At 40.5% G+C, this 22,234-nt stretch overlaps 1 protein-coding gene across 1 annotated transcript in view; it reads left to right on the top strand.

Annotated features, from left to right (window-relative positions):
- The window catches only part of KIF5C (kinesin family member 5C), a 99,914-nt gene that overhangs the window by 71,957 nt on the left and 5,723 nt on the right, over window positions 1-22,234 (top strand). Inside the window, exons 16-25 of the mRNA XM_042445127.1 lie at window positions 4,066-4,254; window positions 4,382-4,499; window positions 5,965-6,041; window positions 7,571-7,680; window positions 8,026-8,127; window positions 10,703-10,763; window positions 12,402-12,473; window positions 15,620-15,724; window positions 18,179-18,395; window positions 19,763-19,867. Coding sequence (XP_042301061.1) covers window positions 4,066-4,254; window positions 4,382-4,499; window positions 5,965-6,041; window positions 7,571-7,680; window positions 8,026-8,127; window positions 10,703-10,763; window positions 12,402-12,473; window positions 15,620-15,724; window positions 18,179-18,395; window positions 19,763-19,860 — 1,149 coding nt within the window. The 3' untranslated portion in view covers window positions 19,861-19,867. The remainder of the gene's footprint in view (window positions 1-4,065; window positions 4,255-4,381; window positions 4,500-5,964; window positions 6,042-7,570; window positions 7,681-8,025; window positions 8,128-10,702; window positions 10,764-12,401; window positions 12,474-15,619; window positions 15,725-18,178; window positions 18,396-19,762; window positions 19,868-22,234) is intronic.

Genomic DNA, 22,234 nt, shown 5'->3' with positions numbered 1-22,234 from the left:
GAAGCGCTGTACATTTATGATGGATTATAAAGTTTAACTTTATAGTAGAAAGTTGAAAGAAAGTTTATTTAGAAATAGGTTATCAATCTTTTAAAACCGTTTAAGTCAGAACATCTGAATTTAAGCTATTTCTCTTTGGAGCTTTAGAGAAGGTTCAAAAAGCTGATAGCTAAACACCCTGGCATACAAAACATTTCCCTTAATGTTGAATTTCATATGTTCTCTGAAGCACATAGAGCTCCTGCCCAAGGGAACCCCGTGTTCATTTTGACATGGACAGCCATTCTTGCTAGTTAGTTTTCCTATAATAGGAATGGAAAGTGATTGTGGCCAGCAAAAGTTCTGAATGTCCAAAAAAAAAGGTAGATGGATTCTAGATATTTATACACTGGTATGAATAAAAAGAATTGAGTGTGATTTATAGCTTTTCCCTCTCAAGATATTTATAGGGAGGACCTTCCCTATTTATAGCTGCTGTATTATTATTTTGAAGGTAAGAGTTATACATTTACGCACAACCCCTCCATTCATTACAGAAATGTATTTGGCTCTAGCTGTTTAGCATAGATAAGTTTTGAGCCTTTTGCAATCTGACCAGTGGTGGGAGAAACTTTCTTACCATCCCCTCTATTGCTCAGTTCATGGGTCACAGGTGACAAAAAGCAATTGTGAATATAGTCACAGTTTGATTAATGTAATATGTTCTTCATGTTTTCTTAAATGTCTGTGCTCCCGTTGTGATAATAAATTTACATGCAGTAATGAACAGAAGGCAGGTTTACAGCATTAAAGGCTAATTTATGACAATGTAGATTAGAGACCACTTACAGAGGCAGAAACGAGAGAGCACTGGAGTGTGTGTCTGTGTGTTACAAATTGTGCAATGTAGGAGAGAACACCAAATGAAAACACTTGATGCATCTGAAATGCTCTTTAGTCCATGGGAGCTAATACCACAATAAATCTGTTCTGTCTCTGAGCACCACAAGATTGCAACAGACTAACAGAGCAATCCTCTAGAATATAAAGCTATAACAAATGATCAGTATATAATGCTCACAGTCAAGTAGCAATTTAGTTTCCATTAGTGGAAGTCCAGAAACTTGGCTAAAACATTCTAGGTTTTTAAAAACTTAATGTGCTTGACAGAACAAAAAAATCATAATTTGGCATCTGATACTGACCATGGTTGCATCTGCACTGCAGAATTAATGAAGTCTGACATAATTTCAACTGTCATGACTCAATTCTGTGGAATTCTGGGATTTGTAGTTTTGTGAGATATTTAGCCTTCTCTGACAAAGAGCTCTGGTACTACAACAAACAACAAATCCCAGGATTCCATAGGATGGAGCCATGACAGTTAAAGCGGTGTCAAGCTGCATTAATTCTGCCATGTGACAGCAACCCAAGTCTCTTTTGGGAGTGTGAAGGTTTTCTGCAGGTCCCTCTCCTCTTCTGCTGAACTGGATGGGACTTCTTGAGACCACTTCTTTTCTAAAAGCTGCCACCACCCAATGATTAACATATTACAGCTTAGCAACACTTTAGGATGTTTCTGGGCAATTCCACTGGTATTTTCTATGTCAGTGAAGAACTAGTCAAGCTAAGGCGGGATACAGACGGGCAAAAAGGGGTGTGTTCATGACGTCATGAAGGTATAGCCTTCAGACGGCCCTTACCTGAATGCCGCCATGAACACGCCCCCCGCACGCCCCAAGCGGGAAGAAGCGGCATTAAAAAGGTGCTGCTTTTCCCCGCTTCTTTTCTATATAGTGCGCAGCTGCGCATCTCCATCTGTAAGCTGCTGCACCGGTACGCCAGAATTGCTACGCCGCTAATTTAAGTTGCCCATTTAAAAGCTCCGTGTCTGCTGCGTCGCATAATGAGTCGGGGTCCTGGAACATGTGCAGTTTGCAGTGAGGCTTTAATTGCAGCGTCAGCTGCCATGCAGATGTGGAAGCTGCAGCACAGCTGCAGCGCATTTTAAGACTCCTAACCCTAACCCTAACCCTAACCCTAGAGCTGCATGTACGCATGCGCTGCTAGAATCGTGGAAAGTTTGGAATTTAAAGTGCACCCCTACACACATTCCTGCACCATTTTCACCTAACAATAAAAAAACGCTAAAACTTTAAATATTTACATATGTACAAGGGAGGTGATGGGGGATGGCAGGGAGACAGCGGTGGCAGCGGCGACAGCTGTGGCTCTGCATTGCAGATTGAGCAAGAGCGCAGGGACCAAAGGAGAGGAGGCATCCATGATGCTGGTGACACTGACAACGTGCAAGCGGACAAGGATGCCAACACCAGCTGATCACCAGCTGGCAGGAGACCACCATTGTTCTTGGCCAGGGCGAGGGAAAAAGTTTAAAGGGGCTTGGGTGCTTTAAATGTGCACATACGCTTTCTGCCGCCGGTGCTGAGCTGCGCAGCTGTGCATCCGCCAGCCGGCAAAAGAAAAAAAGCCCCGTTTTTGGCCGCCCGTGAGGAAGCTGCCTCTCTCTTTGCAGCGTCCTGCGAGGCGGCGGTATGGAAACTGCGGGTCAGAAACGGCCCCAGGTGAGGCGTCTTCACTGCCCCCCGTGTGGAAGCCCCATACACCTGAGCCACGCCCCCGGGGCGGGCGGTCTGGAGGCTCCATATTCAGCAGAATACACCTCCAAGACGTCTTCCCCTGCGCGTCTGTATCCCGCCAAAGGCACATGAAAAAGAGTGCAAGAGAGGCAGAGTGCCTTAAACAATTAAATTAAACAAGATTGTAAGTCTGAGGACAGGGAACCGTCTAATTAAAAATAATAATAATTGTAAACCACTCTGAGAGCCTTTAGGGCTGAAGGGCAGGGTATAAATACCATAAATAAATAAATAAATATAAAGAAATAAACAAAAGCTTTATTCTAAGTACAGGAATTCTATAACAAAAGGATATCACTACACGAAGAACCAACTTATCCTACAGTCATCAACAGAATTTGCAAGTTACAAAGCAAAACAATTTCAGTCAAACCAGGAAATAAAATCAAAACCCTGATGCAACTGATTGGTATACGTTCCTGATCTTATTCATAGTTCAGATTGGATTTGTAGTCCTTGATGCTTCAGGATAGCTGGGATCTGGACTCCGTTGTCCAGCTTCACCAGCCTCCCCATGGTCTTCTTCACGAGAACCAGAGACAAAAGCCCAGTAGGTAGACAGACAGACCAGACAAAAGACTCATGTTGCATCCAGGCTTTTTAAAACCTCTCACCCAGAACCATCTCAAAAGTTCGCACTTCTCCTTAACTGCCCGTCTCAGTGGACAATTGCCATCTCATCAGTTGTGATGTAATTGATGTAATCCCTCATTAAAATGTACTGTATCTCCTCCCACCTTTTAACCCTTTGATATTTGGGAGGAAGGCTCTGATAAATGAAGGGACTCCCATTTATCACAAGGAGAGAGGTCCAGATCTTCAATGTCAGGCACCATAGAAGAACAATTCAAGTCAAATTGATTTCTGTCTCTGATGCGCAAACATGGAGACACATAGATACTTTTAAATTGTATTTCTGCAATTTGGAATTTAACTGATTCTCCATATGGTTGGATTCTGCATCCTCTGGCTGTTACTAAAAAGACTAGTAGTGCAAAATTGAAAAGAGAAACTTCCACAATCCATTGTTCAGTTGTCAAAATCTCTCACTGCTTTGGCTATGTAGGACTATATACAGGCTTGATTCAAAAAGAATGATGCAGAAGTAAAGCTGTTCTTATTTGGTTTTGTCCTTTTTTTTAATCACCCTGTATTTTATATGTATCAATTTCAAGAAAATGGTTTTTTTCAACATACGGTCAGTGTAAATGTTCATGTCAAGCTCACACTCGTAACCTTTTTTCTTTTTTCTTTTCCCCCTTTTATCCTTTTCTTTGCCCTATTTTTTAAAAATCCAATATTTCCAATATATTTTAAAATCTGGTTTAAAAAATCTAATAGATATACAGCTCCGTGTCTCAATCAGAGTAATAAAATGAAATCTGTTGGTAACTGTGTTGTTGTATAATGTTGCCTTTTCATTCAGCTAGCAGATGTGAATGGAGTGATTGAAGAGGAGTTCACCATGGCACGGCTCTACATCAGTAAGATGAAGTCTGAGGTGAAATCTCTGGTGAACCGCAGCAAACAGTTGGAGAGTGCTCAGATAGATTCCAACAGGAAGATGAATGCCAGCGAGAGGGAGCTTGCTGCTTGCCAGCTTCTCATCTCACAGGTTATAGATAATCAACCACTATTTCTCCCCACATCCCTGGCCCTCACTCAGGTTAATTTTACTCTTTTTTCAGTTGTTCATTAAACATATCCCTTTCTGCTTTCTTGTTTATTTATATTTTTCAAAGCATGAAGCCAAGATCAAGTCTCTCACAGACTACATGCAGAATATGGAACAGAAGAGAAGGCAACTGGAAGAGTCACAGGATTCACTTAACGAAGAGCTGGCCAAATTGCATGCTCAAGGTACTAATGTTTTCAAGGTTCAGGAATATTACATATACACTGCATGGATGCCCTGTCCTGCCCACACACACAATGGAAGCTGAGGTTTTCTCTTGTGATTTGCTTCTGCCACCATTGTCCCCATTCCTGGAAAGAGGACACTCTAAGAGTGTTTCACATTAGTTGAGGCTGATCTCAGGGACTGGTGCTGTATGGAGGCATGCCAGATATATTTGTTCCCAGTAAAATAAATATGTTGTATGTGCATCTTCTTGCCATTTTGACTCAACGGTGTGTGGGAACTCCAGGTTAGGTAGAGTGAAGCATGATTAAGAAATCAACCCACTCCTGACAGCTTTGCAGTTCTGTGGTAAAAGTTAGTTCAGTTTCAATAGTAGTACATTGTTTTATCACATTTTATTTTATTTGTGCGTTTATTTCTTTTCTAAGCTTTATGTCCTATCTTTCAATGTTTACTGGCATTCAGTTGTTGAAATTTCTAGTGATTGATCCTAGGGGACTGTTTCTGATGTTCTGAATTGTTTCCAAAAATATCCCAGAATGTTTGCTACTTTCTGACTTACCAGTAGCTGACAGGGACACACTGTGGGAGAAGAATGATTTTTATCACATAGAATATTATGTCCAGGATCAAACTGGATTCTTAAGCTGGATCCCACTGCTTTCACAAGAATCAGCAATCCCCTTCTCCCCTACAGCCTTTGCGCACTCTGAAAACTTGCCTTAGAGGTCTGGGAACCTTTTACAAGTTGAGTTTCCCTTATCTGGGATTCCAAACACTTGAAAAACCAAAGGTTCTTTCATGGGTGGCTGAGATAGTGACACCTTTGCTTTCTAATGGTTCAGTGTACACAAACTTTGTTTCATGCACACAGTTATTTAAAAATATTGTATAAACTATTTTCCGGCTATGTGAATAAGGTGTATACAAAACATAAAAAATTAGTGATTAAACTTGGGTCCTATCTTCAAGATATCTTTCTGTACATATATGTAAATACAGGTATTTGAAAAATAAATAATACAAAACCCAGAATATTTCTGTTCTCAAGCATTTTGGATAAGGGAGACTCAACTTGTAGCAGGTTTTAAAGAGTAAGCAGGGGATGCAGAAGGAAGAAATGTTGCTAGTCAGAGGCAGTGAGATCCATTTTAAGTACCTAATGGGTTTCTGGCCTATGTTTTTCTTGTATTTTTGGCAGGACAGTTGGCTCTGGAAAAGGTATCCATAGCATATCTTGAAGTGTACAATGTATAATTTGTTCCATTAAAACAGCTGTCAGTATAGAAAATGGATTCCCTTCAGTTTTGCTGCCACTGTAATGGGCACTGTAAAAAGCCACTGTAAAAAAAGCCAGGAGAAATATATGTACAATTGCAGACTGTTTAGTGAGTTATGTAGTATATTGTTGAACTTGCATCACATTAAACAGGAGTTGCTCAACTCTATATTTATTGTCAACAGAAAAAATGCATGAAGTCAGTTTCAAAGATAAAGAGAAGGAACATTTGACCTTGCTGCAAGATGCTGAGGAAATGAAGGTAACATATTCCCCAAGGTCTCTTCCAGTTCTACATTTCTACATGTACTGCAATCATGAGGTCAATTCCTCACCAAGGACAGTTCTCAAAAGTGATAATTTGGATCAAATTGTGTCCTGAGATGCACATATAATTCTGCACTTTAAACAATAGATCAAAAGCATCTCTCTCCGCATGCCTGTCATATTCTGATTGTACAAGGATTGACAGGTGACTGTGCTTCATGCTAGTCCTAATCCAGTAGCAATTGCACTGCTTTCATGCTAACATGAACAGGAGAGGTAGGTTTGCTGTTTAAGAGAGCAGTGGATTATTATAGTTTGCTTCACTTTGCCTTTATAATTGGACTCAATGCTAACAGGAGACACACTCAGCAGGTAAATGTAATACATGCCCTCCATGTTTTTAAAACGATGGTTTAGAGAGCAGTGGTCCCCAAACTGTGCTCTTTAAGGGCTTTTGGACTTCAGCTCCCAGAATCCCAGACTATTGGCCAATGTAGCTGAAGTCCAAAATCTCTTAAAGGGCACAGTTTGGGGATCACTGGTTTAGAGGCTGAATGAGTACTCTAGGGCTGACCAAAACACTCCAAGGAATGCACAGACATGGGAAATATTATATAGACTGAAAGAAATGGAAACCATTTTTTTTTTTTTTTTTTTTGGTGGGATGGGACTGTTGAAGTCAGAAGAACAGTTTGAAGAGTTGTCCATGACAGTTTGTGCTGTGCAATTTGATTGCTGGTATAACATGAAGGGAATTAGCACTGGAACATTCACTGCACAATAAATCAGGCCTTAAAGTGTATGTTATTACTCTAACAGTATGGTTCCATCACTTGCTGTACTCCTTAATTCATTTCTAGAGACAGCCAGAGAGGATACTTATGCTGCACTTGTCCTGCTTCCTCCTATACCACTTCAGATGGCACTTCTAGCTTTGTGAAAAATAATGGCAATGGCACCCTCCCTCTGAACAAATCTTGCCAAGAAAGCCTTTTGATAAGTTCACCTTAGTGTTGCCATAAGTCAGAAATGATTTGAAGGAACACAGCAATGTGGGTGAGTGGGTGGTTACAGGAACAAGGTGTGGGAGACATATTTCAGCCTGGAGCCTTCCAGAAGCACAGTTATCCTGTGTGTTAAAAATGCAGCTGGGGGAAGTGAAGATTTCAGGGATCACACGAAAGGCCTCTGGCAAGCTGCAGGCCATACAGTTCCCACTGCTGCCCTAAACAGACCAAAAACAAATTCCTGGAACAGGAGCTGTACTAGAGTTAGTCACCCTCTAAAGATACAAAGAGGCTTTCGATCTATCAGAACCACAGAGCCATTGCATGCTCATAGTATAGCTTTAATATTTTTGTGGCAAGCCCTCTTGTTCCTTGAAAGAAGAGAAGTTTTTTTAAAAAAAGATTTTAAAAAAATCTTGCCAGTTCTTAGCTAAGTTGACAGTGTTTTGTACAATAATACAATTTCAGTGAAGTAAATATGTATAATATATTATCTTATTCCCTCTTCTGTAAACAGAAGACACTGGAACAGCAGATGGAGAGTCACAGGGAAGCTCACCAGAAGCAGCTGTCTAGGCTGCGAGATGAAATTGAGGAGAAGCAGAAAACCATTGATGAAATCAGAGAGTAAGTTCACTTTTATGCCTCCTGGTTGACTCTCCCATCTTTTCTCAATACATTTTTTATTTTTGAAATGATTGAGATTAAAGGGATATTTGGATGCAGGAATTAAATTATTTACTTACATCAATAAGATAAGGAAGGTTCAATAATGAAGTAAGAATTGCAGTATATTATTTCTGTTGAAATGTAAATTCTCTTAAAGCACAGAATATCTAGCTGTGTAACTCCTCACTTACGTAACTCCTCACACTCGGTGTTGGGTAATTTTGATGCAGCTATTAAGGTTGATGGAAGAGACCTCTCCTTCCAGTAATATTTTGATTCTAGAGACTTTTCTTTTTCTTTCAGTATGAATCAGAAGCTGCAACTGGAACAAGAAAAACTGAGCTCTGACTATGAAAAATTAAAAATCGAAGATCAAGAACGGGAAAAGAAGCTGGAAAAGCTAATGTAAATTAACCGAATGACCTCTTCTTGTTATGACTAACAACTCACATTCAAACAGGGCTGCATCTGGGCAGCCATCCCTGGTTCTCTGGGGCAAGCATGCCTCTTGTTTCCCTGGCTGACCTGTCCTGGACAGAAATCTAATAAAATTGGATGGATGCCCTGTTGTGTTTCTGCCAAACTCTTCCATGGAAAAAAATCCTGAGTGTTTACCATCCAGAAAGTATACAGAGAAAAGGCCTCTGTATTTGTTCTTGAAACAGGATTGTGGTTAGAGGGTATCTAAAAAGTGAGGGTGGCAAGAGGAACTGGTATCTTTACGTAGCTGCTGGTGCTACAGTGTTTATTATTCCCCTTTGTTGTGTGCCATCCATTGTTGCCTGATATCTGTGTCTTTCTGTGAAGAAGCCCTGGTGGTGCAATGGTTAAATGCCAGTACTACAGCCACAAGGTTGTGAGTTCGATCCCAGGCAGGGCTCCAAGGTCCACTCAGTCTTCCATCCTTTTGTAGGTTGCCAAAATGAGTACCCAGCTTGTTGGGGGCAATTGGCTTACACATTGTAAACTGGTTAGGGAGTGCTAGTTCACTGATAAGAGGGATAGAAATGTACTTGCTATTGCTATTTTTTTATTTCCTTCATATTCCACTTTTCTCCTCTGGGCTCAGTGTGGTATGCCTGGCTCTCCTTTTTGTCTTCACAAAAGGCCCTGTGAGGTAGGTCAGATTATGAAGAGACATAGTGACTGATCTAAGGCCATCCAGTGAGCTTCTTGGGGACTTGAACGGGCTCTCAGAGGTTCCAGACCAGCCCTCTAGCCATTGCAGTATAGTGGATCTTATCTCCATCGCTCTGGACTCTGCTTCCCTCAGTGAGCATAGGTCCATTTGTTCAGAGGGAGAGGGCAGGTGATGCTCCTTTCTTCAGTATGGCTGTTGTGGCTGTTGCTTGCTGTTCTTAACTGGAGGCTTGGTAGTGGAGAGATCTCCAAAAGTAGACCAGTGAAGACTGCATACTTCAGTAACTGCAGAATAGTGAATAGTGGACCAAGTATAATTGAGTATTTCATTTATTTATTTGAATTTATTTGTATTTTACCCTTTAAAAAAAGAAATTACAGGGTGGGTTAGCAACACTGTGTTTCTCCAGAAGGATGCTGCTAGTTCAAATCCAGAACAGGAGCACTCCATGTTTCCAACATTTTGTTGCTTTGTTCTTTGAGAGAAGAGAAGGGTTGTCTTGTTTATTTGTTTGTTTAAATACTGGGAAAACCAGCACCCACTTCTCACATTTTCCAGGCCATCTGCTAATGTTACTAGTTTAGACACTAGCCTGCAAGCTTGCTTAGAATCTTAATGCAGGTACATACAAACTAGAACAGTTTAGCTCTTGTAGGTCTTCTGCTAACAATTCAGTTGTGCTTTCCATATTTGACTGTTGTAATATGTAAAGGTGTGGACACTATAGGAAACAGAGAATCAATCAAAGCACAGGATCTCCACCCTAGCCAACCTTCCATTTGCCATGGTGTTTTTATACAATATAGACGTTCCAGAGTGTTTTCTAGAAGATGACTCTGTCCTAGGTCCAATGCTAGTCAACATCTTTATCAATGTCTTGGATGACAGAATTGGGGGAAGATTTGCAGATGACACCAAATTAGGAGGAATAGCTGATACCCCAGAGGACAGGATCAAAATTCAAAATGACCTGAATAAACTAGAAATCTGGGCCAAAGTTAAAATGAAATTCAACATGGAGAAATGTAAGGTACTGCACTGAGGGAGGAAAAATGAAATGCACAGATACAGGATGGGGGACACCTGACTGAACAAGACTACATGTGAAAGAGATCTAGGAGTCCAAGTAGACCACAAGTTGAACATAAGTCATCAGTGTGATTCAGCAACTAAAAAGGCCAATGCAATTTTAGGCTGCATCAATAAAAGTATAGTGTCTAGATCAAGGGAAGTAATAGTGCCACTATATTCTGCTTTGGTCAGGCCCCACTTGGAATATTGAGTCCGGTTCTGGGCACTACAATTCAGAAAGGACATTGAGAAACTGGAGCGTGTCCAAAGGAGGGCGACTAAAATGGTGAAGGGCCTGGAAACCATGTCCTGTGAGGTACGACTTAGGGAGCTGGGGATGTTTAGCCTGGAGAAAATAAGGTTAAGAGGTGATATGATAGCCCTGTTTAAATATTTGAAAGGATGTCATATTGAGAAGGGAACAAGCTTGTTTTCTGCTGCTTCAGAGAACAGGACCTGGAACAATGGATGCAAGCTCCAGGAAAAGAGATTCCACCCCAACATTAGGAGAAATGTCCTGACAGTAAGGGACTGTTCGACAGTGGAACACATTCCCTTGGAGGTCTTTAAACAGAGGCTGGATGGCCATCTGTCGGGTATGCTTTGATTGGGAGTTCCTACATGGCAGGGTGTTGGACTGGATGGCCCTGCAGTCTCTTCTAACTCTACAATTTTATGATTCTATGACCACTTAATTGTAGTAATGTATAAATTATACTGTAATTGCTTTCTTGGGAGCTGTATGACATAATGTTTGTCTTGGTCTAGATTGCTAAATGATAAGAGAGAACAAGCTAGAGAAGACCTTAAAGGACTGGAAGAAACAGTGGTATGTATTGAACAAATCTACACTTAAAGAGCTTGAGCGCACCAGCTATTTCTTCCTTCTGTTTTGAGTGTTTCCTGTATTTTGCTTTGCCTATCCTTAAAGGCAATGGTTGAACATGTTTTCTGAAACACTTTGCATGTTTTCTTTCCAGTACAGTCCACCCTCCCCATACACGGGGGCACATTCCGGAAAAGAGTGTATGCTCAAGCCCCATAGAAAATAATGAGGCACGTGCTCGAGGCGGCACACGGGGCGAGTATGCGCCCCATTGTTTCTGCCGGGGCTTGCCGCAGAAGGCAAGCCCATCTATAAGGAGGGCCGACTGTACTCTAGCCTCCTTGAGTGATAAATAGGATGAAATGATGTGGGCTTCTCTACTGACTTCTTTAGGATGGAATATGCAACTGATAGGGTTAACATGTAATATGAAAAACAGTTGACTGCATACTGTAGAATAATGAAATGCCTATTCAGTTGCCAGGTTTTAGTAATTTCCTACTAGAGTGTTGATTTGTAGGAAACAGTTGAGTCTGAGTAATATTTGTGAGCCATAAAGAGATTATGTATTCTTTTCTCTGGAATATTCTTCCTATAATGAGTAAGTTGTGTATAGTTTGCAGGTTCTGCAGTCTTTAAACAAGTCTGCCATGAAATACAACTTGGCTACAATGCCAAATCTAAACACTGGTGATCATGTGATATATCTTTCTGATTGTGTATATCCTTATTTGGGTGTTAGAAGATATGTGTTCCCTGCATGTGGAAAGGTAGAGCAGAGATAAGCACAATACTTATGTCCTCTCTATCCCCATTTTTGTTACTCTCCCCCTAAACCTCTGATTTACCCTGATAATTTCAGGATATAGGAGGCCCTCTACTACAGACAGTCACCCTCTATGCATGGAGGAGCTGGCACACACCCTGATTTTGCTTCCACTCCACTTGCTGAGAGACCACACACTTTCTAATGCCTGAATAGAGTTTGTGTGTTTGAAGATTCTGGACCTGTTCCATAGAGACTGGCAAAGGGAACCCATTAAACAGATTATCAGAGCTGAGAATATTATCCTTTCCTTTGCCCACTGAGGGATAACATGAAGAGAAAAGAAATTTCAATTCAGTTTGTTCTGCTCTTCCAGATACCTTTAGTATAGTCAAGGCTGACTATGTTCATTAATTTATACAGTGCCTAATCTAGCAGAGAATCAGAAACAGTGACTGATGCTGGATATGCTGCTGTTAATGTTGTATTGCACTTGTGTTTCTATACAAGATCTACTTTAAAGGGTGATCGAGTGCACTAAGCATCCATGATAGGTTGGGGTATTTTTTAATATTATCATCACATTTATAATATTGTTGTTGCTAACCAGTATCTGATTTGTTAGCTTATATTATTTTTACATTTACATTTTACATTTAATTTGGATTACATTGAGAAGTATCAGTTTGTCTCATAGAGTGATTACATTAGTTTATCCCATTTTTGGACACTATAATACTATGATCACATATTCAAAGTACTTTCAGTAATAAGACTGTATTTGCATAAGAGCTTGCTCTATACTTTTCAGAATTTCTTCATTGAAATAGATCTCTAAAGATAACTTTAAAATGTGTTTGTGTGTATCTTTACAGGCTAGAGAACTTCAGACTCTCCATAATTTACGCAAACTCTTTATTCAAGACCTCACCACCAGAGTAAAAAAAGTAAGTTGTGTGCAAAGAAGGAATTACTCAACAGAATGGGAGGCATTCATTTCTTCTTTGTTTTCTCCAAAATATTTTGTTGTGCTATCTAGCAAGAATACCTTTGTATTGCAATAGAGTGTGAATGTACCTTAGCTTTATGTGAACACTAGCTGTACCCGGCCAAGTGTTGCTGTGGCTCAGTCTGGTTAAATGGAAAAGAAAGAAAAGAGAAAGTGCACATTTCCAAAATATTTAATTTCACAATGCTTGTGGGTCTACAATATTTTTTTGTTGTTCCCCTGTCTGTGTATAGAGATTGTCTGGTTTGCCGACTCTACAACACGCAACATATAATTGTCCATGTGACAAGCAATCTATGTCTAAACCTAAACTGCACATTTCTGAAGATTGGCCTGAGCTTTGTTGATGGTGATTGCAAACGGCAATCGAAATGGCATATCTGTTGCGGTGTGTTGCTGTTATGTCCAACAGATGGTGCTGTCTTTTTTTAAAAAAACATTTTTTACCTGTCACATGTGTGACATCTATATATAAAAACATATTAGGTATATAAAAAGATGTGTGTGTTCAAATGGATTGTTGTGTCAAAATTTCAAAGCAATCGGTGAAGAACTTTTGGAGATTTTAAGATTTTGAACAAACGGACATTTACATTTTTATTTATGTAGATTTGGACTGTCAAAACAGAAGGAAAGCATTTCTGGAAAGGGCCAGAAACTACAGTTGAAATGGCCCAGACAATAACTTTCTTATATGTTCAGAACAGACAGACAGACACACAGACACACACACACACACTATTAGTAGTATGTGGAGAGCCAAGTTGGTGTAGTGGTTTGTGCATTGGACTCTGACTGGAATCCAGAGTTCACATCCCCACTCAGCCATGGAACCCCACAGGGTGACCTTGGGCAAGTCGCACACTCTCAGCCTCAGAGGATGATAACGGCAAACCCCCTCTGAAGAAACTTGCCTAGAAAACCCTGTTATAGGTACACCTTAGGGTCACCATAAGTCGGAAACAACTCAAAGGCACAACAGCAACATCAAAATGTGAATACAAAAAACTGTCTCAATGTGCAACTATAAAAGTATGCAACTCCCCACAAGTTGCTAAGTTACAACATAATTAAACAAGGAAAGAAATCTTAACAAAAAACATAATAGAGGAGAGAAGAATGGGGCCAAAGGAATAGTTCATAAAATCCAGCTCAGTAAAGGCAGTCTGTAGTAGCAAACTAACTGATTGTAGTAGCAAACCAACTGCTTGACAAAAAGTCGCCTTAAATACAACAGAAGTAGACAAGCAATAAAATGAGTTCATTTATGTGTTCCAAGGTATACAAATATGTGAGATACTTCAGTGATAAAATTATGTTAATGACCAGTAACAAGTTGAAACTTGTTAAGATGAAGGCCCCTGTCTCTTTACACCTGACATAAACTTAAAGTGTTAGAATGTATGTTCGTACAGTGGTGCTGGATGAAAGGATCAGGCAGATGCCAAAATACTGGAAGATGTTTGAGGCCTACTAAAGAAATCAATTTAGTGTGACATTGCCAAGTCAATGTGGCTCAGTCTGGAAGTGATTAATACCCATTGGCTACAGTAAAAGATAGGCAACTGCAAGTAACTTGCAAATTATCCAGAATAACAGAACAGTCATGCTACCAGCACACTACACTTCTTGTACATAGTTTAAAAGACTACAATGGGCCCTTAGTATCTGCTCGAGTTTGGTTCCAGGACCCCCCGTGGATACCAAAATCCGTAGAAGCTCAAGTCCCATTAAATACAATGGCATTGCCTATATGTTCCTGATATAAAATGGCAAAATCGAGATTTTGCTTTCTGGATTTTTAAAAAAAAGATTTTCAAGCTGTGGCTGGTGGGATCTGTGGATGCAGAATCCATGGATATGGAGGGCTGACTGTAGAGGCAGCCATGAAATCCATTTCTATGGTGATAAGAAAATCAACTCTTTTAAATTTTCTAAAAATGAATAAAACGTATAGTACAAAAGTTTTTTTTAAAAACCCCCACCAAACACCGAATCTAAAACAACTAAACAACCAAATATTAATTTAACATAATGGTAGATTGGTTTTTATTTCTTGGTTTTTCACAGCTGCTGTGGATTGTACAGGAGTCATCCAGGTGCTAGAGCCCATTTTAACCAGAGGTTCAGTACTGGGAGGCCTCCTGTACAACCTGTAGAAGGTGTAGGAGGAGCATTCATAAAACACAGTGGATTTATTACTAAAGATACACCATTTGTCCTTGAAATAAAATAACTTACAACCCCCCCCCAGCAATACACAGCACCCAGCTCCATATGTTAGGGTCATGCCTTGAAGGGAATGAACCAGAGTTAGGAAATCAGTGCCTTGAAAATGCAAAGAGGAATAAGCAGCTATGTGGAATTAGAAACAGTTGATTAGAAATTAAGAGAGTATGGGCCCATACAGACAGGCCAAAATAAAGCTGCTTCGGGTCTCTTTGGAGGTATGCTGTTTAAATGATGCATGCATCTTAAGAGGCCAGAAGCTGTACCAAAGCCATGCTCCAGTCCTAAGCACTTAAACAGCATACCTCCAAAGAGACCCAAAGCAGCTTTATTTTGGCCTGTCTGTTCAGACCCTTAGTGTCATGATGTGGCTACAGCTAAGTTGCATCTTAAAGGAAAATGCAGTGAAATTTCATTGTTTTTGTTATTTTAGCTTTAAGACAAAAACATTCCATCATTATCCATGTTTAGCAATTATTTGCACTGAAATTTCCATCTAGATATAAATTTTAGTGCATTTTCAACCCAGATGTTTCTTCCCTTAGTTGTAGGTATTCAAAGAAACTCATAGTTAAACTCCTATCTTGTAAAACAACAACAAACAAACCACCGGACTCACACCTTTCAGTATGTATATAGTTATAAAACCTTTATTTACTGTAATGTAACTGGTGTGTGTGAGGGTGGGTGGGTGACTTCCCTGAATGGTGATCAGGAAAATAGACATAAATGGGTCAGGGAAAACCAGGGAAATGGAAAATAAAATTTTGGTAGCAACTCACTGTAGTTTTCAACCATAATATATTTTCCTGTCTTCAGAGACTTGAATCTAATTTTGTTTCTTTGCCTGCACAGAGTGTGGAATTGGATAGTGATGACGGTGGTGGAAGTGCTGCTCAGAAGCAGAAAATTTCATTTCTGGAAAACAACCTTGAACAACTTACAAAGGTTCACAAACAGGTGGGGTTATTATTGGCTTTGCCCGTTATCCTGTTGGTGGGCACTCTTGCGCCTTTAATTGCAAGCAAGAGTCAACTGTACTGAATTTTTACAACTCATCATTGTATTGGAAGCCTTGGAATAAATGGATGGGGGAAAGACACAGCTAAATGTGATATTGGCTGCCTAAGGGATTCCCCTAGTTATTGACATACAGCTTTTCAAACAAACAAACAAACAAAACAAAGACAATATAGAAAACCAATCAAAACCTTAAAAATACCATTGTGAATTTGCCACTTTATAGGGCCTTCCAGATTCATGAAAGAAAAAAAGAAAAGACGGGGGAAAATACAGTAGGGAGAAAACAAGTCCAATTCATATTCTGATTTGTTCTATAGTGTTAAACAATTTTAAAGTTGTAATCAGCACAGAAATCTTCAGATGTAGGAGAAATTGTAAGCATTTCAATAAAATTTTGGAGTCTATGGAGTTTTCTAGTACATAGCTTTGAGTTTGTCTTTGACCCTGTGGTGACTTGGGGGGGCCTTTCCCTGGAGCCCTTGGCGCCCTGTGCGTGGCCCTTTACTCCCAGGGAGTCCCCTCTTGTCACACTTTTCCCTCTAGGATCTCCTAGATCTCCATTCTTGCTCCCTGTTGAGCAGAATGAGACCCCTGGAGGTCCTATCCGCGCTGCCACCACTCAGTGAATTAATTCCTTTCCCCACACACACTGAGACTTGTGAGGGATAGAGAGAGAGAGATCTAGTTTCAATAGCCGAGTCCAGGCACGTGTACAGGAGCAAAGAGAGAGACAGCTGATACTTTTAAAAGAAAGGAGTTTATTTTAAAGAAATAGCATAGAATAAAAAGATATCATTCGTGCAGAGCCACCTTGCTATGCAGATCTAGAAAAGCATAGTTGCAAAGAGTTCATTTCACCCAAGCCATTGTTGAAAATAACAAAAGGCCTAAACGCACTAGCTAACACATTCCTAACTACTCACAGCAGATGGGATTTGTAGTCCTTTTGAGTTCCTGGATGCAGGGAGGGCCCCCTGGCCTCTCGACCTGCATTCCCTTGAGTCTGTGTCTCCCAGACTCAAAGAGACAGCATCTGGTTCTCCCCTCAGGAGAGGATCAAGGGAGAGACAAAAGATCACATGGCTGCTCAAGTCCTTTTAAAGATTTCCCATAGAAAGTTCTTGAATCTCGCGGTCCTACTCTCTGATTGGTCAGTTAGACCTTACATCAGCTATGATGTCACAGCTCATTAGCATGTGATGTCATCTCTCATTAGCATGCACCTCCTCCCAGATTAACCCTTTGTAGTTCAGGAGAAGTTCCCAGATGACTGGAGACCCAGCCATCACAGACCCAAACCTTAACCCAAACTGAGTTTACTTTTAATCTTAACTCAAGCATTAACATGTTAATAGCCTATTTACATACTGTTTTAGCACAGTTTCCATCTTGGAGTTTGGGTACTAGTCCCCTTCATTCACTTCCTTAAAGGCTAGAGGAGATTCATAGACTGCTAGACATGTGAAACTTAGAATATGCCTAAATTTTTGTTCAATCCCTCTGCCTTCTATCTGAAGAACTATCACACAGAAACCCCCCCCCCCTCAGTAATTTCCACTTACAGCCAACATGGAAACTATAGTGAGTACCCAAATAAAAATTTAGGCATATTCATGTCTAGCAGTCTATGAATCTGCTTTAGCCTTTAAGGAAGTGAATGAAGGGGACTAGTGCCTACAGTGATAGACACCTATGAATGAGTATAGTTTCCATTTTGGCTATAAGTGGCAGTTACTGAGGGGGATTTCTGTGTGATAGTTCTTCAGATAGAAGGCAGAGGGATTGAAATTCACTTATCCTGTGTGACAGTCCTACTGGTTGTATCATCTCTGGGTTGGGATGGTGAGTGTTGGACAGTGAAAAGGTAAGGATTGTCTAAACACTAAAGCTGTAGTGTTATCCTGAGGCAGCTTGTTTTGTGTCCTCAAGATGAGAGTTGTTTAGTTCAAATCTGCTCTCCCCCTCCCTGTTCTTCCTTTTTCCCTTCTTTATTTGCTTGCCATTGAAATCTCAGTGATGAGCATAGGACTGATCACAAGGATAGATCAGTGCTAAGAAAAGAGTAGCAGAAGGGGGGGGGAGAAGACATGATGTTAATATCATTATGAATGTGAACCCACAGCTTCACATGCAGATTCTGCCTTCAGATAAATCTGATATAGTGCAGTTATGAGTGTTCTAGCTTTAATGTGAGCGAGGAGCTGGAAAGGGAGTGGAAGTGTTGAGATTTATCAACACTATTGTCAGGTTGAGTTTTGTCTTCAGAAAATAAAGCTTAATAACAGCATTTTTCCCCTTTCTTTATGTTTTGGGTTTTTTTCCTTAATCTCCCCCCCCCCATGTTAATGGATTAAATGCACCACAATCAGCTTTGTGTTTAATCTTTTAAAGCTGGTACGTGATAATGCAGATCTTCGCTGTGAGCTTCCTAAGCTGGAGAAACGACTTCGAGCTACAGCAGAGAGAGTGAAGGCCTTGGAGAGCGCACTGAAGGAAGCCAAAGAAAATGCCATGCGGGACCGGAAACGATACCAGCAGGAGGTGGATCGCATTAAAGAGGCAGTGAGGGCCAAGAACATGGCAAGGAGAGCACATTCTGCTCAGATTGGTAAATATTCTTGCACCAGAGAATGAGTTATTAGAAAGCACAGCACATTCAACGAATGCTGTTAGTTCCCTATCTTCTCCTGTGTAAAAAAATTATGTGTAGTAAATCTGTGGCTTAAACCCACTGTGCCACCATCCCAATGGGGGTTTCCTTCTCTCTGCTGCACACACTCTTAAACCTGCTAAAACAGGTTTTGTGAGTATGCTGTGGGAGCCAGCATGGTGTAGTGGTTTGAGCATTGTACTGTGCCTCTGGAAACCAGGATTCAAATTCTGGTTCAGTTGTGGAAACCTGCCGGGTGACTTTGAGCAAGTCACACTCTCACAGCCTTTGAGGAAGGCAATGGCAAATCCCCTCTGAAGAAACTTTCCAAGAAAACCTCATAATAGGTTTGTCTTAGGGTCACCATAAGTAAAAAAAAATAACTTGGGTACACAACAACAACAGTGTGTGGGGGGTGAGGAGTTACCTCATCTTGGTTATGCTGATGGGAACTGTTCCTGTGGACCCTATGTGGCCATGTTCTAGAAGAGTTTCTTCCTGACGTTTCGCCAGCATCTGTGACTGGTATCTTCAGAGATGCCAGCCACAGATGCTGGTGAAATGTCAGGAAGAAACTCTTCTAGAACATGGCCACATTGCCCGAAAAACCCACAAAAAACTATGGATGCTGGCCATGAAAGCCTTTGACTTCCTCTCTCTCTGATGTGCTTGCTAGTTCCCTGTGCAAGTTGCCACCTGCGATTTGCAGTGCTACAGCTGAGATATCCTAGACAGGGAAACAGTATTTTATCAGAGAATAATACCTTTCCAGTCAACAGGCCATGGAAATTATATATTCATAACCTATTTGAAAGCAAGTTGGAAAAATTAAACTTCATTTCAGTGCAGGATGTTGGTGGTGGTCCACAGAAGTGCGGCAACCATTAAGAAGATGTTGCTACTTTTGCCTTTCAACCTAATTGACTTAATTGGTAGATCTGTAGCCCAGTCAGAACAGGTTCAATATCAATTTATTAATTTATTATTTTGAATTGACATTCTCACATACCTATGCATATATATGTCTGTCCCTGGCTTCTACTCCACCAAAAGCATCTGGGGAAGTAGACTGAAATCTACTAAAGCTCATGCTGCCAAATTCTTTATTTCAGTTAGTCTCAGAGGTGCTACAAGATCTCTCTACATATCAGTTTATTAAGTTTGTGTACAATGCTCATCATTTTGGTATATTACTTTGTGCTTACTCTTAGACATGTTGGGCTTTATACAGGAAGGCAAAGTAGCATATAAGTATCAAAATAAAATGGAAAATGGTCTATCACTTGCCTAAACCATACCTCCTATTCTGATCTTCATCTTTGCAGCCAAGCCTATACGCCCTGGACATTATCCAGCATCTTCTCCAACAGCTATTCATGTCCTTCGAGGAGGAGGAGGAGGATATTACCACAACATGAAATAAATATCAGGTGAGTTTATAGTAATCTTGTAGTTCTCAGCATATGCTTCTAAGTCACCTTGTCAGTGCCCCTATCAAATAGAAAACTTGGAGGAGAGTAGGTTTTTGTTTTGTTTTTGCAGAGAAATGGGGATGTGAATAGAGACTCATAGCCACTGCCTTGAAAACCGGTTTTTAAAAGTATGGTAGCTCTACTGTGTTTCAGATGAGGAAAGACTGAGTTACATGTAACTTGTTTACATGTTAAAATCCAGTAATTTTGCCACTTTAGAGGTTGTGGGGCACCTGGATGGTGGCCACATGGAAAGCTGGCAGGGAAGCTGTGTGTAGCCTGCATGTTGCTCATCCCTGGCTTAGGGAAATTGTGTCAGATTCGAAGAAGGTAGAAGGCCATATTCCTCAGCCAGAGCTTACAAAGGCCATCTTCCCACTTTGTTTCCCAGAAAGATCACTTCATCATGAATTGACATAGAATTATCAATCTCATTGCATGTTTAAAAGATCTAGGAAAAGGTGGCTTCAGGTGGGTATATTCCAGTTTCCATTAATAAAGGCATGTTAGGTCCAGGGGATGTCTGTAACAAATGCTCATTGCCAGGACAGTTATGCCATATTTTCCCCATGGTGCCCACACAGCAGCCTTAAGTACTGTAAAGGATAGAAGGGCTAGAAGGTGATTAATGACCGTTAGTAGTACAGTTGGGCCTCAGCTTTTGTGGGTTTTTCCTTTGTTGTGTCCTCATGTCGCCATGGCTTTCTTCTAGGTGGCATTGCTTACTTATTTGCTCACTGGCCAGGGTAGCCAAGAGGCATGGAAAGGCAAGAAAGAGAGTGGTCTTTCCCCCATGATGTCTTTAGGTGTGGGGAGTGAGCCACCTTTGGAGAAAGGCCAACATATTAATTAAATAAATAAAATTATGTCAAGAACTGACTTCATTTCGTTTTGGCAATGTGAAAATGGGCTCTCCCATTATCTGGGCAATACAGTTGAGGGACATAGTCTCTCCTCCTGGTAAAGGGTTACGAATGTGTTGGTTTTAAGTTACATTTATTGGGAGATCAGCATCACCAAGGAGCAACAAAGATCACGAGAGACAATTGTCCAATGAGCATGTCCAGGTGGGGAGAAGTGTAGAAGCTTCTAGATGTTTCCATGTGAGAGGCTCTAAAAACTCAGGGTGCCATGAAGCAAAGAGGGAGACAAAGAGACTGAGACTTTGGGACTGATGGAGAGGTATGAGAATGCTGCTTGACTCACCTTCACTGGAGGAGATTGGTCATAGGCTGAACAAAGGGGTCCAGCCTCCCATGACCATTTGAGAATCCAAACACCATCTGTATTGTGACAAACATAAGAATATTCAGCTAGTCACATTATGATTTATATTTATTCTAATCTCGTCTGAATGTGACTGAGGCTATTTTCGTAACTTTATAACTACTCCTAAGTAATGCCTGAAGAAAAATGTCTTCATTTACAAGATGCTCTGTGCTAATGTAAGATTGCTTGCCTAGAATAAAAGCTTCCATTTAAAGATCTCCTCTTTTCCATGCTCTTGTCATGCACCTTTGCTTGATGTGAGCATACATATGTGTATAGGATTCTCATCTGTCACGGGGGGGAAAAGACAATAGTCTCTACAGAGTGAGAGGTGGAAAAAGTACAAGTTAAACCCCTCAGTAACTTTCCACTAAATTACTGAGTCGTGTGGATTAAATGAGCGGGTGGCAGGTGGATAGTCTTTGGGGTCTCCTCCTACTCAAGAGCAAGAGACAAAGCTGGAGACCCTGTTACAGACTCATGTTTTGGCCCCAGTGTTTTTAAAATAAAGTTTTCTACGCCATAGTCAGAGTTTGCTGTTTTTTTCATGCGGTCTGCCATATGACAGCTTTCTTTTCTTTTTTCTTTTTTTGGCCTTGCCAGTGAAGTAACCAGCACTTGGAAAGAGACAGGAAAATGTATGATAGAATGTATAATAAAAGCTGTGTAAACAGCCTTTACATGAATTCCCCACAAGAACTTTCAAGGCAATGTAAAAATGAACTTACCTCTTTTGTATGTCTTAAAGAAACAGTCTGCATGAAAGAGAGAATCTGCTCAATAGAACAGGTGCAGAAACCCAAGTCAAAGAATCATGCTTACCAATATAATTTTAACTATATTGAATTACTTGGTGTTGAAAAGGCATAGAAGAAGAAAAAAGCAACAATAATATAAAAAGACCCCGAACAAACACAGTTGAACTGTGACAAGCTACAAAAATACTTGAGACAGTAGACTCTATCACATATTGGATTATACACTTTGTACACTCATTATGAAATGGATTCCAATAGATCGAACAGAATTGATATAATAGGCTAATCTTAACTGTTG

The sequence above is a fragment of the Sceloporus undulatus genome, chromosome 1 (assembly GCF_019175285.1).
Source record: "Sceloporus undulatus isolate JIND9_A2432 ecotype Alabama chromosome 1, SceUnd_v1.1, whole genome shotgun sequence".
Classification (NCBI taxonomy): Eukaryota; Metazoa; Chordata; class Lepidosauria; order Squamata; family Phrynosomatidae; genus Sceloporus; species Sceloporus undulatus.
This window is presented reverse-complemented; position numbering and strand designations above follow the sequence as displayed.